Genomic DNA, 16,291 nt, shown 5'->3' on the forward strand with positions numbered 1-16,291 from the left:
TTCCATTCCTCTGCAGCCTCGAGGTTCCCCACTGGCTCTTGAGGCGATAGACGGCAGACCCCTTCTGCCACCACACGTGACTCATGAGACCCTTCCAGTGGGGATGGCCATTGGTGCCGTTCACAGAGAGTCGGTCTGTCTCCAGGTTATTTCGTCTCCACACTACTCGGTGGTCTTGGGGTACCCCTGGCTCCAGAAGCATAATCCGACTTTCGATTGGAGATCGGTCGAGATCCTCTCGTGGTCACCGCAGTGTGGGGCTAGTTGCATCCATGGGCCTGTCAAGTTGCTGTGTACTTCCTCGGACTCTCTGTTGCCTCCTGAATACAAAGAGTACCGGGATGTATTCGATAAGGTGCGCGCGGTTGCCCTACCTCCGCACCGCCCATACGATTGTGCCATAGAGTTACAATCCGGTGCCGTTCCTCCTCGTGGCAAAGTCTATCCACTGTCGGTAGCGGAGAATGAGGCCATGGAGGAGTACGTGAGGGAGGCGCTTTCACGCGGACACATTCGCAAATCCTCGTCCCCGGCAGGGGCTGGATTTTTCTTTGTGAAAAAGAAGGGCGGCGAGTTGAGGCCTTGCATCGATTACAGGGGTCTCAATCGCATCACGATCAAGAACGCTTACCCGATACCCTTGATTTCCGAGCTGTTCGATCGCCTCAAAGGGGCCACGGTCTTTACCAAACTCGACCTGAGGGCGGCATATAACCTGGTAAGGATCAAGGCGGGCGATGAGTGGAAGACCGCGTTTAACACCAGGACCGGTCATTATGAATCCTTGGTTATGCCCTTTGGGTTGTGCAATGCGCCCGCAGTCTTCCAGGAATTCATCAACGATGTTTTCCGTGACCTGTTGCAGCAGTGTGTGGTGGTCTATTTGGATGACATCTTGGTATATTCTGCATCCATGGAGGCCCACATTCTGGATGTCAGACGAGTGTTGCAACGCTTACGAGAGAACAAGCTGTTCGGTAAGCTTGAGAAATGCGAATTTCACCGATCCCAGGTAACCTTCTTAGGTTACATCATTTCCGCTGAGGGGTTCTCCATGGATCCTGAGAAGGTTTCGGCTGTCTTACAGTGGCCCCAGCCCAGTGGGCTTCGTGCCCTGCAGCGCTTTTTGGGCTTCGCCAATTATTATCGGAAGTTCATCAGGGACTTTTCCATGCTAGCCAAGCCTCTCACGGATCTGACCAGGAAGGGCAGTAATCCTCAGGTCTGGCCGCTCGAGGCCATCCGAGCTTTTGAGGCTCTAAAGTCCGCCTTTGTGTCGGCTCCGATTCTGTCGCATCCCAACCCTGGGTTGCCTTTTGTCCTCGAGGTGGACGCGTCTGAGACGGGAGTAGGCGCCCTCCTGTCTCAGCGTAGAACACCAGAGGGTCCTCTGCTTCCTTGTGGGTTTTACTCCCGGAAACTGTCTTCCGCGGAGTGCAACTATCAGATTGGTGACAGGGAGTTATTGGCCATCGTGCAGGCCCTTAAAGAATGGAGGCACTTGCTCGAGGGCTCGGTGGTTCCGGTTCTCATCCTGACGGACCACAAGAATCTGACCTACCTCTCTGAGGCCAAGAGATTGACACCACGTCAGGCCAGATGGGCTCTGTTCTTGTCACGTTTTAATTACGTGGTCTCCTACCTACCCGGCTCCAAGAACATCAGAGCGGATGCCTTATCACGGCAGTACTCCGAGCTGTCCGGGGAGGAGTCGATTCCGACTACGGTCATACCCCCGAATCAGATCCTGGCCGCTATTCGCACCAGCCTGACTTCTCCTCTGGGTGAGCAGATTTTGGCGGCTCAATCTGGTGCTCCCTCTGGGAGACCCAACGGCAGATGTTTTGTGCCTGAGGAGTTGCGCACTCGGTTGTTGCGAACCTACCATAACTCCAAGGCCGCGGGGCACCCTGGAAAGAATCAGCTGTCCTGGGCGGTTTCACGTCTGTTCTGGTGGCCTTCTCTACGTTCCGACATCGCCGCATATGTAGCGGCATGCTCCGTTTGTGCCCAGAGTAAGTCCCCTCGGCACCTTCCGTTGGGCCTTTTGCAACCCATAGCCACCGGGGAGCGTCCATGGTCACACCTGGGGATGGATTTCATTGTGGACCTCCCTGCATCCCGAGGCCATACGGTCATTCTCATGATTGTGGATCGGTTTTCCAAAATGTGCCACTGTGTTCCTCTCAAGAAGTTACCCTCTGCACAAGAGTTGGCCTCGATTTTTGCCAGGGAGGTCTTCCGGTTGCACGGTTTGCCCAAGGAGATTGTGTCGGATCGGGGGAGTCAGTTTGTGTCCAGGTTCTGGCGCGCCTTTTGCTCCCAGTTGGGGATTCATCTCTCTTTCTCCTCGGCCTACCACCCTCAGTCCAATGGGGCCGCAGAACGATCCAATCAGGCCTTGGAGCAATTCCTTCGTTGCTATGTCTCCGATCACCAAGACAATTGGGTTGACCTCCTGCCTTGGGCTGAGTTTGCCAGGAACACGGCGGTGAACTCTTCCTCTGGGACGTCTCCCTTCATGGCCAATTATGGGTTCCAACCTGCCGTGTTACCGGAGGTATTCTCTCCCCAGGATATTCCGGCTGTGGAGGATCACCTTTCCGTCCTACGTGCTTCTTGGGTACAGATCCAGAGGTCCCTTGAGGTCTCTGCGCAGCGCCAGAAACTCCAGGCTGATCGCAGACGAGCGCCCGCTCCTTCCTACCAGGTCGGAGACCGCGTATGGTTGTCCACCCGCAACCTCAACCTTCGAGTGCCCACTCCCAAGCTGGCGCCTCGCTTTGTTGGTCCCTTCCGAGTGCTTCGCAGGGTAAACCCGGTAGCCTATGCCCTTGCGCTTCCTCCTGGCATGCAGATCTCCAACGTGTTTCATGTCTCCCTGTTGAAGCCACTGGTGTGTAATCGTTTCACTTCCTCGATTCCTCGGCCTCGTCCGGTCCAAGTGGGCAATCGTGAGGAGTATGAGGTGAGCAATATCCTGGACTCACGCCTGGTCCGCGGCCGGGTGCAGTTTTTGGTCCATTGGCGTGGTTATGGTCCAGAGGAGCGTTCCTGGGTTCCCTCCGCAGATGTCCATGCTCCTGTCTTGCTCCGAGCCTTCCACGCACGCTTCCCTCAGAAACCGTTCCTTACTCCGCGGAGGAGGGGCCCTTGAGGGGGAGGTACTGTCATGGTCTTACCTCCTTGCTGTTCCCTTCGTTTGACATGTGCTGGTGGCCATCTTGGTTTCTGGGTTTTCTTGTAGCCTCCCACCCTGCGGCTCCTCCTTCCCACTGGGAGGAGCTGGATGCCTAGCTCATATATATAGGAGGTCTGTGGCTTCAGTTCCTTGCTTGGTCCTCCTGTGTTCACATGCTTCCAAGACTGCTGCTGCTTCTGGTTCCTGATCCTGGCCTCGTCTGACTACCCCGTTGGTTCCTGATTCCGGCTTCGTCTGACTACCCCGTTGGTTCCTGATTCCGGCTTCGTCTGACTACCCCGTTGGTTCCTGTTCCTGGCTTCGTCTGACTACCCTTCTGGTTCCTGACCTCTGTCTCCGCAAGACCCTGCTTCGGTTTAGCCATCCGTTCGGACTTTGCTACGGCTTGCTCTTCAATAAAACCTTCCTATTTTCCACTTATCTCTTGTTGTACGTCTGGTTCATGGTTCCATGACAGCGTGACCAGAAAATGACATTTAAACAATTTATGTATCTATGCGTCTAAAGTTAAATGACTGCCCAATGGTCTGGCAGATATCAAATGTGGTGCCTTAGTGCTTGCATAAAAACATAAAAAAAAGGCTATAGATTGTCCACAGGCAGTTACAGATCTGTTAAAGAACAGTTCACTGTGCTCCTTGGGTACATTAAATGGGTTTTAGAGTTACTCCCTATCCACAGGAGAGTCAGAGTGTCGGTCACATGACATAGCTGAGGACCAGAATGAAGTGCATAACTCACAACTACAGTCGCTGGCAACAAGATTACCTTTAAGGCCGCATCTGCCATGAAGCGACATAAGCATCACACCTCAGGCGGCAACTGACCTGCATCTAGGGGGCAACAGTTACAGTCTGGCTCTTGCTCCTGCCGTTCAGCCTCATAGGCCTCAATATACTGGTGCAGAAAGTTGCGATGAGTACGTCATCACGCAAGACCCGGCACAGGAGGTCACAGGGTGACAGTCATGCCATCGAAACCACCTGCTGTTTAGACGCTGCAACTGAGTCCACAGGCTGGAAGAGGCCTGTGATCTGAATTGCATATATGTATGTTGGCACTACAGGGGAAGCATTATATACTGGCACTACAAGGGGACAGAGGAGCACTACAGGGAATTACTGGCAGTACAGGAGGAGCATTATACATATTGGCACTTTAGGGAGGCATTATATATATTGGAGCTGCAGGATGGGCATTAGAACTACAAGAGGCACTGCAGGGCAGCTTTATGAAAAAATGGGGGCACTATTGTGGATTATTACTACTGAGGTTAATGTCGGGGCATTATTATTATTGAGCACCATATGGAGGGAACTGCTACTAATCGGGGCACTCTCGGGGAGCATTATCACTACTGGTGGCACTATTACTAATGAGGGCAGTCTGGGAGCACTATTACTATGTTGGGGTCTATCTCTATGATACTGTTATTTCAGCAGTCTAGTATTTGGGGGCATTGGGAAGCACAGTGGGAACAGTATTGGGTGGGGGCACCAGGAGAAGGAGAACGATTAAAAAGTGAGGAATCTAATATGTCTTGGTGGCAAACTTTGCAAAAATGAGACATGGCTGTAAGAATTAATTGTGACATGTGCGCCCAATTGAGAAGATACTGTAAGGAAAAAGTGCATCTACATCAGAGGAGAAATTTCTGGATGTAAGAGGTGTTTAGTGTTCTCCTATAGCGCAGAATGTAATGTCCATCAAAATATGTCTTTAGCATTAAGGCTCAGGAAAGGGGGGGTGCACCATCTAAATTTTCACCTCAGGCAGCAGAAAACCTTCACTACAATTTCCATCATGTACCCTTCATTTAATGTGCCAGATAATATTTCTTTTGTGGGAGTTTTTATTTAAGCCCCTCAGGATCAGGCCAATTTTGTTTTATTTTTTAATTTTAGTTTTTTTTCCTCCCCACCTTCCATGAGCCATAACCTTTTTACTTTTCTGTTCACATAGCTGTATGAGGGCTTTACTGCAGGACAAGTATTTTTTAATGTTACACTATCATTTACCATATTTTACAAAATACTATACAATATTTGTGCGATGAAACAAGAAAAAAAAAAATTCCATTGTTTCTTAGTTTTTCATTCACTGGGTGATAAAAATCACATGTTGACCTTATTATATGGGTTAGTACAATTACACCAATACCACATTCAAATAGTTTATAGTTTCAAAACGAAAAATCTTTGGAATTTTTTTTTTTTGCATTGCCATTGTCTGACATCCATCATTTTTTTATAATTTTGTCTGCAGAGCTCTGCAAGGACTTGTTTTTTGCAGGCTGAACTGTAATTTGTATTGGTACCAATTTTTGTAACGATTACACACAACTTTTCATTAAGTTTTAAAAAAAAAGTACTTTGACCAATTTGATTTTTATTATGGCATTCAGTAGAGATGAGCATAGCCAACTTTGGATGCTACATCCGAAGCCGCTTTGCTAAAAAATTTGGTTCCAAGGTACCACTCGGTACTGAAGCCGAGTTCGATTCCAAGTTTTGAAGTGGTTTTTCATTGTAATAAACAATTACCACAGTTATTCAACGAAGTCTTACGCGACTTCGTGAATAACTTACTTCAACTGATCGACACATTCTAATACTTGTACAGAGCTGAATCTCCGTATAGTATTATAACAAATTTTATGTAGCATCCGAAGTCACTTCGCTCATCTCTACCATTCAGTGCACAGGATAAATACATTTTAACGACCTGGAATTTTTTATTGTTAGTTTTATATATTAAACTGAGAAAGGGGACAACTTGAATGTTTAATTATGGGGGGTTTAAATATGTTTAAAAACATTTTAATCTTTCTTTTTACCATAATTTTTCATCCACTAGTGGAGTTGAATGTTGATCGTTCAATTGCTTATACCAGTCGATGGGGTTTCTGTGGTTTTCCTATTGGGGAGAGGCTATCTGAAGATTGCTCAGATGCAGAGGTCACTATTGACCGCAGTATCTGAAGGGCTGAATGGCTGGCCTGTTTGAGAGTTATCTCCAAACCTGGCTGCAGCAGTTGGGTTATATTACACAGACAGCACCCGCCACATATGGAGCAGATGCTGCTAGAGAGCTTGCTCCATACCCTCTTCTCACACCTTGGACATAGTTATGTCCAGGTGCATGAAGGGGTGAACTTTCATATTAACATTCATTTTTAATAAAAAATTTAACACAGAACAGTTCATGTTTAACTAAAAATAGAAAGTAATATTCTTAAACCTGCAAACTGAACTAAACTTAAAGAAAATGGAGGTATTGAGAAGTAATTAACAGTAAATGAAAATCAACACGTTATCATTACAGAACATGGGATTTCTTTAGAACACCATCTGGAACTTTGACTCAGATTTAATTGTTTAGACCTCCACAAGGTAATTAAACTGTTTGTCTTTCACATATCTAACTCCCGGGAAAAATTCTATACAGAAATTTGGCTTTAATATCTTTCAAAAGGCAAATTTACCGTACATGTCTTTTTGTGGTTTTAAACACCTGTTTATGGTCTTACTTATTTAACATTAGTGAATTAATAATGAAACCAAAGGCATTAGAATAAAGCATTACATAATATTACAATATTAACAGCCATTACCACTACAGTATTAAACAATTTGACATGACGCTTAATGGCAGCAGCATAATAAAATATTTATGTAATTAGTCATTGATTTATTCTTCATGTAATAGAAATTACTGGTAGGCAACAAAGGAACACAGGAAAGACAGCACAAATTAATGGATGGCCAGAGAAAAATGCAACAGTAAGTGCCCCTATTACTTTAACAATAGCTACATACCTGTGAAAGGGTAAAACATGAAAATGCACATAAAGATCTCTAAAATAGCCTAGCTTTATATGTTAAAAGAGAACAGGACCCAGAACATTTGCCTACAAAGGTTGTCCTACTAGAGGACCCTGCACTGGTCCCAAGTTATAACACTATAATGGGGCAAAATCATTACAGGTTCACTGAAAACCCACAGCATATAAAGCCATCTGAAGTGAAGTAACATTTTATTATTACTATTTTACCATTTCACAACTGACATAATACATAGTCTTTTATATTACCTGGATGTGCAATGATAAAAACTACCATATATTTTACTTTATAAGATGCACCAAAGATTTTAGCTGAGGAAACTAAGAAAAAATATTTTTCATCAGACCACATATCAGGCCATCATATCAAATCCTCAGATCAGAACCCCAAATCAGATCCTCAGATCACACTCCTGTATCAGGACCTCACATGAGAATCCCCGTATCAGGACTTCACATCAGGTCCCCATATTAGGACCTCACATCAGGCCCTCATATTAGGACCTCACATAAGACCCCCATATAAGGACCTCACATCAGACCCCCATATCAGGACATCAGATCAGACCCCCTTATTAGGACTTCCATGTCAGACCCCATCAGACCACAGATAAGACCCCCATCAGACCTCCATGTCAGACCCATATGTTAGACCTCCATGTCGGACCTCAGATCAGACCTTAAAAGAAATAACTTAATTTACATCTCCTGCTCCGCTGCTCATCTCCAGGTCTGGCAGTCTTCTCTGCAGTCGCACAGCGCTTCACTCCCCATACCTACTGCATACAATTGAGTGTCTCTAAATGGCAGATTTAGACATTTTTAAACACACTACTGCAGGGATGGCCAACCTGAGGCTCTCCAGCTGTTGCAAAACTACAATTCCCAGCATGCTCAGACTGCCAACAGCTATCAGCCTACAGCAGGCAGCCTACATCCCTGCACTACTGAAACAAACTATTTATTTCTTCCTAAACTACAGGGATCCAACTACCGGTCAGCTGTGAGCGCACCCCGACGTACGTTTCGCCTCGCCTCGCTTTATCCAGAGATTGATTACAACAAATATGGGGCACCTGTGGATGGACCAATGGAATAATTTCCCTTTATCCTGGGCGAGGTCTAGCTGGCCGGAGGTAGCAGCTCGTCATCGTAGTCACGTGATCGTGAGTCAACCGCCCTCAGTACCGCGTCATTGTTCGGATCACAATCGTTCTCATGACACCATATTCGGGGCGGCCTCACTTGGCCTCGGTCACGTGATCACTGCATCAGCCAAAGACGCATAGTACCAAACCTCACTTGGAGATCCAGGTCTCGCATATAACATCATCGCTCGGCCGCAGTCACATGACCATGACAGCTGCCACTAGGTCATATGATCGCATACAAGCCGTCTCATCCATCCTTGTATTATGCTCTATATTAAATATTTTTTCTCTCACTGCATGGCACTTCACTTGCACCTAGCACTTTCACTGCACCTGCACGGTTAATTTATTTATTTATTTATTCACTTGTTCACAATTTTTAAGCATACCCATTAATATGAAATGTATAGATAATATATAATATTTATAAATTTTAGACATGCTCATTTATTAGCACGCTTTTACAATTGTGCACTCCATATGAGACTATATGCTATTTGTTTTATATGTTCTTTTAGGTTGGGTATTCAAGCAAATGTATTTATTAACATGCTGTACATCTAGCCTGATTTATAATGTTTTCTTCACTTACTGACACATCACTATATTATTATACTATATGTTGATTGTGCTGTCTTTTATGTTAATAATGTATGGATATGCAATACCTATGTGGCTGAGATTTCGCCTTCCCTATGGATGAGACGGCTTGTATTTGATCATATGACCTAGTGGCAGCTGTCATGGTCATGTGACCGTGGTCGAGCGATGATGTTATATGCGAGGCTTCATGAGACCTGGATCTCCAAGTGAGGTTTGGTACTATGTGTCTTTGGCTGACGCAGTGATCACGTGACGGAGGCCGAGTGAGGCCGCCCTAAATATAGTGTCGCGAGAACGATTGTGATCCGAACAATGACGCGATACTTCGGGTGGTCGACTCACGATCACGTGACTATGATGACGAGCTGCTACCTCTGGCCAGCTAGACCTCGCCCAGGATAAAGGGAAATTATTCCATTGGTCCATCCACAGGTGCCCCATATTTGTTGTAATCAATCTATGGATATATTAGGTGGGTGAGTGCTCAAACAGATACAACCCTCGAGAAAGTGAGGCGAAACGTACGTCGGGGTGCGCTCACAGCTGACCGGTAGTTGGATCCCTGCTTAGCACCATAACCCAGGTATTATCTGTTCTTTCCTATATTTGACTGTTGCCTGTATGCCCACTTGTGGTTTCCTGCGGGACCTTGTGTGGATGTTCTTTATACAGGGCACTTAGAAACATCAGATAGGGTTCCAGGGCATTTTTGGTGCATAGAATACTTTTTCCCTGGCACTGCTGCCTTAGCCACTGTGCCCAGTCTATTTTGTATTTTGGGATCTTTTACCATGCCGGTCAGAGAGTGAGCTACTATTTGTAAAATCGCCTGTATTGCTGCTTCATAACTTTTCTTATCATGTTTTTGTAATTATTTGTATGTAATTATCTAATAAAATTTCATATTTTGTGCATGTATGTGTATCCCTACAGGGTTTTCTTCTTTTGGGTTTCTATATGTTGACATACATCTTACCAACTGGTTGTTGGTTAAATAGGCTGTACTGCTTCATATTAAGACAGAAGAAACAGATGGAAAAAAAAGAACTATAGAACTAATCTCTTTATAAACTTTTGAGGGACTTCCAGAATCAAGAACTAAAATTCTCTATCTGAAAATTTGTGGTCGCAACATGAAAAGAGGAGAAAGCAGAGGGCTACAGGAGGTCAATATACTACATCTGCTTTGCTAGCACATTCTGTCTCCTCGTCATGAGGTGAAATGCTCAAGGGTCCTTATTGCAAGAGACAGAATTGCTCCATTTTCAGTCTGCATTAATGAGTGTCTTGAAGAAGTTAGATTCATTAGTAGCTAAACATTACACTGCACAGTTAACAGCTATCGGTCAAGAATATTTCTGTCTCCCTTTACATAAAATCTGTCATCATAGCAAAACATATATAGAAACCCGCAATTATCCTGCATTCCGCTGAAGGGCCACTGAACTCATTAGACAGCTGAAGGAGCAGACATGCAATTGTATACCACTCCTACTGGTATCAGATGCCAGCTGACAACTGCGCCTTGTTGGTCTTATTAAAGTCATTGATTTACCACAAGGAAAGACTGAAGAGCTTTGCAAACAATGACAGTTTGGAATATTTTATAATCCAGCCAAGCTAAAGTCTACTCCAATAAGGGATCCCAGGTTTCTAAGCAAACCCGACAATCGGCTGCTCGTTAAGTGGACGTGAACTGTCGCATTTACATCCTATAGCGACCGCTCGTCCTCATACAGCTGCATTGTTTCTGGGCAGCAGATCACTGTTTAGGCAGCACGATATACTGCCCAGAAACGATAATTTACTCGCCTGCACGAACGACAGGATCACGTGATGAATAAGTGTTTCACTCAGTCATTTATCGGGTGATCAGTTGCACCTTTAGACGGGTAGATTGTTGGGAATAAGCACTCACTGGAATGTTCGCTCCCTATAATCTGTACAAATATCTGGACGTATTAATCCACCTTAAGTTACACGATTCATGACATCTAATATTTACCTTGACAGCGTAATCTGGAAACTCTGGTATCCTGCTATAAAGGAAGCAAGTCTAGTCAAGCTCTGCTTCCCTGATCCGCCAACACCAACCAGCAGTGCATTTCCTTGAGGAGTCCGGATAATGCGAGATATTTTTACAAGGTGAATCATTGCATCCTAAACAAACAAAAAAGGTCAAAAACTTTAATATTAGTCCTATTATATAACTCAAATAACCATATGGCATGAATTCCCAGGGTCTTTGACAATTTTTGTCTCATTAAAAATAACGAAGCCAAAGATTTGATGGGTGAGAACACATATGTCAAGTATAATAATCTCCACTGGTCAACCCACTGACTTCAGTGTTAAAACCAGTGGATGTAAAAACTGATGATTTTCCATTACTAAAATGGGAAAACTGAAGAAAATATTTGAGATGGAAGGTTGGTATTGTTTTTCTGAACCACATCAGAATTACAACTTTTCAATTTTATTTTTACATTTTCAATCAACTCATAAATGATCTAATATGTAACTGACCGGACCTTTTGGCAGCCAATGGCAGGGAAGGTACCTGTTAGACATCAATGCTACTCTCCCCTGACAAAAACCTTAGTCATAGAGTTCATCTTCATTTTCTAATCGCTGATCTCTGCATATTTATCTATAATTATAGCACTGATGCTTCATTTAACTGCTTTTAATATTTTGTACACTGCCATTATTTTATTCATTTAGTTTTTCTCTATGTATATTTAATACAAGACCCGCATTATTTCCTAGGGCTTTTTATTATATGCTGCAAATCTTTGCATCTACTTATAATGACAAGGTACAATGAATAACCGATCACAATACAATATAATATTGTTTCTCATATTCCATGGAACCCTGTAATGCACTGACAAGATCTGACACCATAGGTCTCTAAAATGTATATCCCAGTTACCCCATTATCACAGAACATATAGGCACAGTTCACTTTCGGGATGTGGGAGAGCAGGCGGTTCCCAATTTTGACTAGTACAAGACACAATGACATTCGAATTTGCACATTATTTCTTTTTACCAGAACAAAGACAAGAAAACACAGTTTTAGGGAACTGGTTACATACAGTTGACTTTGTTGTGTCTGTTGTGCTCAGTGCCATGCATTATTTAGGAGCCGCTGCAAGCAATGTTTTTGCAAAGCATAAGAAAGTCAATCTCAGCTATTTAAAGAACCTGAATTGACATTAGGTAGAGCATCCTATAGGCTATGGATGGGCATAATCCTGTAGAATATTCTTATTCCATATGTTTAAGCACTCGATAAATATGTAACAAGTTAGATAAATGCAGAATGGAATGTACAAGAGGTGGCTGAAGATGAGAGCCACATTGTGTTCAGTCCTTTCGGACTGGGGTATTCTTACTTTTTCAGACATACTTGTCTCCCTGGAATGTCCAGAGAATGAGATTTGTTTTTTGCTGATCTAGTCGGAGGCAGTAATATCTCCATTCATGTGAATATACACGTCTTTGGAAGGCAGTGTCATGATATGAGGAGAAATTGCCACTTGTGTGAACTGTCTTAAAATTCTACATTCAGCCATTTTTTTGTAACTCCTACATATAGGGCTATTTTCTGGTTTTAAGTTCAGAAGAAGAACCCAGCAGAAGTTTGACACTTTATCATGGGACATACATTTTGGGGGTCATTTATTATGGAATATATGCCACTTTTTGGCACATTTAAGGCACAGATTTTGTTGCAAAAAGGTTTTGTAGCAAAAGCTGCGACTTTTACCACTTTCTATGCCAGTTCATAGCGTGGAAAATGGTCTTAAACTACGAAACCAAGCTCCAAAGTTATGTAGAAGCCTGCGCCTCCAGCTCAGGGGGATTAAGACTGGTCTATAAATTGCTGGTCTTAATAAATGTGCCCCTTTATGTTTTTAGCCTATGTGACTGTTAAAGACAGTCTGTCAGCAGTTTGGACAATTCTTAGCAGCAGAGCATAGTACAAACACACCTATTATCAGGAGTTTTGTTATATGGACTTTTATTCTGCCAGATTCTACTCCTTCAAGCACTCTGGGGGCAGGTCTTCACTGTGATGTGCTCTCCGCACTCTGCATCACAACCCCCCCTTCCCTGCTCTCAGTGACCGTTGTAGTGGTCTCCTGGTTGGATGCTACGGCTGTCATACAGAGAGGATTGGCTGTGAAGCAGCTGCATCTAAAGAGCGCTTCACAGTAAAGCCCTGCCTCCAGTGCACTTTCAGGGGCACAACCTGGCTAAATAAAGATTCAGATTTTTTCTACTCCTAATAATAAAAACTTAACACAAGGTATGTTTGTACTGCTCTCTCCAGCCACTACCTAGTGCTGTAAGCAGTGTAGCATAGTCAAACCTGCTCATACATTCCCTTTAAAACAGCAGATACTGATAAAAATAAAAATAAATCTGATTATGGGTCAACATGTAAACTGTACCAAATATAACTTTGTATACAATGTGTAAACTAGTGACATCATATGCCTGTATGTCTGCCAAGATTGCTTCAAAGTATGCTATTTTCAGTTGCTTTTCAAGAATTAAATGTGAGTTTGAAGATATTCACATCTTTACCATATAGAGAGGTATTTGGGACTTTTGCATGAATTATTTACAAATGCTGTCATCGATTCACCTTGAAAAACACCAAATCCATTCTAGCTCCTCTGACTGTTTCATTGTACTGCTGCAGAAACTGGTTGAGCCTGTCTGAGAGCTGTTCAAATGAAGGAATACTTTCATAGACTTTAGGTGCTTCCAGATCAGCATCATCTGGTTCATCTCCTGTTGCTTCTGGAGCATCTCGCAAAAAGTCGACAAAGTAAGACTCGTTGGCCATGCTTTGCATCAACTCTTGTCCGTGATCCTCTGTTGAAATCTGTAAGATAATAAAATGAACACTTTCATAGTACACACAGAAGCAGCGCAGGAATAGCAACTGGGCCCCAATCCCTGAAGGCCTCATTGGCCATACTGGTCCGCTATAACTGAAGGGCACAATATTAATAAAGCTATCCCATCCTTCTTATACTGTGTCTTGATGTGAAAAAGATGTTACAAATTTGCAAATCATCTCTTTAATATGAATAAAATGCATTAAAAATCAAGCTATCCCACTATAGATATAAATCCTTCATTCTATGGTGTATATACAGCTAACACAGTGATATGTATCCAATTTATGGTGCTGGTAATTGGTTGAGGTCAAAGTGAGTCTTTTGCACTGTGCCTCAGAAGCTTCAAGCTGTGGCTTACACACGAGCATTAGAAATGTAACACAAATGAGGCAAAAATATATCAATGAACCCTACACTTTGCTACTGTGCAAATGGCAGAAGAAAACTAACATAAAAGTGACCTTTGAGCACTTTCAATAACTGACCCGCACATAAGTATGGGTCAGTCACTGAAAGCATACTCTACAGCACACATACCCAGTAGTATCTAAGGTGGGTTCTGGTTATGGACAAAAGTATTGGGCCACCTACACATTACACTCACAGGAGCTTTCATGACATCCCATTCCAAATCCATAGGCAATAGTACAGCTTGTTTCCCTCCCGTTGCATCTAAAACAGCCTCCACTCTTCTGGGGAGTCTTTCTAGAAGATTTTGGAGCATGTCTATGGGAAATTTTGCCCATTGATCCACAAGAGCATTTGTAAGGTCAGACATTGATACAAGTCAGAAAGGGTTAAAAATAAGAAGGAATCATGACTCACTTCAGTCCATGCTGCTCTTCACTTCCTGGTCATGACAAAGTGGAAGCGCTAGGAAAGGCCCGCTCAGCCAATCATAGGCTGAGCTGGGCTCTGCTACTGCCAATAAGAACTGCAAAGAACTAGGTAAATCAAACATAATTACCTTCTGCATCACGCTCTCGAACCAGTCCTTGTCTTTCTGGTCAATAAACCTGTCAGCTATGACACGTGTGCACTCATGCTGGAATAGCGCTACCATGATGTCAGTATTGCAACAGATGTCAGATGTTACTGTTAATATTCCCTGCCAAATACGACTCAAATCTCGCAAGTTAAAGATGTAATGAAATTTCGCTGGGGTAGGCAGCATCTGCAGAAGAAATCAAGATGAGCTCTTGTTAGAATAATTATCCATAATTAGCAAAAGACGACATTAATCTATCAAGTTAGGAGAGTACTGACTTTTGTTCTATAGGCTGCCAAAAAGTGTCCTCATTTTATCTAAAATGAAGAGTGAGTGTTATACTGACTGGAGGAGAACAGAACAGGGGTTAGGCTGAGTTCACATCACCGTTTAGCTTTCTGTCGGATCCTATGCAATCCTATGAATAACTGATGCAATAGGATCTATTTTTTCCAGGATCCATTTTTTGTTTTTTTGTTTTTTTAGAATCTATTATCCATTTGGTCTATTGATTTAGGGTTAATATTTCCAACCTTGTGGCTGACCATGGTGGTGGCTAAGAAAAGATTATGAGGGACCATGTGGATCCAGCTGAAAAAGCACATATAAATACTCATATACATTATACGTATTTACTCAAGTAGGGGGACTATCATGAAGGTAATATTAGAATATAATATTTTGCTTAGGTCTGCATTGTCCTACCTTGTGTCAAAATCGTCACACATGGGGCATGCTTTAAACACTTTTGTCTAGAAATGCTACTCCATTTTTATGCAACCTCAAACTGAAGTGGGTTTACAAAAGTTGTAGTGATAAATCTGGAGTCCAGCTGACCATGACCACTTTGCTAAACTGGAGTGAGTGTTGCAAAAAAGCAAGTAAGCCCAAAAAGTTGCAAGCCCTATTTTTAGTTTCTACACTGGTCTTGATATCCCCAGCAGTGCCTAGAATGAAATCTATTTCAACTCGTAGTTGGTGTAGCTCTCAGTCATCATTTATGAAAGAAATTGATAAATCTGCCAGGGCTTATTGCCCCACCCACACAACGCACCCTTTTTGGAAAGTGGTGAGGGCTGCATAAAAATGCCATTTGTGGTTTGTGACCATTTTTCTGATATGGGGGTTAAGAAATCTCCCTCACGGTCTCCACAAAGACTATGACACACAATACATTTTTATCCAGAAGCATGGAAAAAATCCCTATAAAAGCAATAATAAAGCTGTCCTAGACGTAACCAAGTTTTAAGTCATCATCATAATAATATAAGTCTCTTTTAGCACAGTAATAAGTAAAATCAATTATTATGCCTCATGCATATGTCTATGTCTGTACTAAAGCCCGCAAACCATGGATCTGTAAAATACGGATAACTTCTGTGTGCAATCCGCATTTTTCTCACTCATCACTAGAAATTACCATTCTTGTCCGCAGATAAAAATACAGACAAGAATAAGACATGTTCTGTAATCTGCGAAATGGACAGATTTGTTTTTTCCGTGGACCCCTAGAAATGAATGGGTCCTTGTGCAATCCACTAAAAATGCAGAATGGAATGGACAGGGATGCATAATATGGTC

The 16,291-nt window shown here is 43.2% G+C and overlaps 1 protein-coding gene across 2 annotated transcripts in view; it reads right to left on the minus strand.

Moving 5' to 3' along the window:
• Positions 1 to 16,291, minus strand: part of LOC122939661 (dynein axonemal heavy chain 5-like) — a 337,492-nt gene that overhangs the window by 88,052 nt on the left and 233,149 nt on the right. For both annotated transcript variants that reach the window (XM_044295816.1, XM_044295814.1), the window contains exons 54-56: positions 14,690 to 14,896; positions 13,461 to 13,703; positions 10,806 to 10,960 (exon numbers count right to left, since the gene is read on the minus strand). In XM_044295816.1, coding sequence (XP_044151751.1) covers positions 10,806 to 10,960; positions 13,461 to 13,703; positions 14,690 to 14,896 — 605 coding nt within the window. The remainder of the gene's footprint in view (positions 1 to 10,805; positions 10,961 to 13,460; positions 13,704 to 14,689; positions 14,897 to 16,291) is intronic.

Source organism: Bufo gargarizans, chromosome 5, assembly GCF_014858855.1.
Source record: "Bufo gargarizans isolate SCDJY-AF-19 chromosome 5, ASM1485885v1, whole genome shotgun sequence".
In the NCBI taxonomy this organism is placed as follows: domain Eukaryota; kingdom Metazoa; phylum Chordata; class Amphibia; order Anura; family Bufonidae; genus Bufo; species Bufo gargarizans.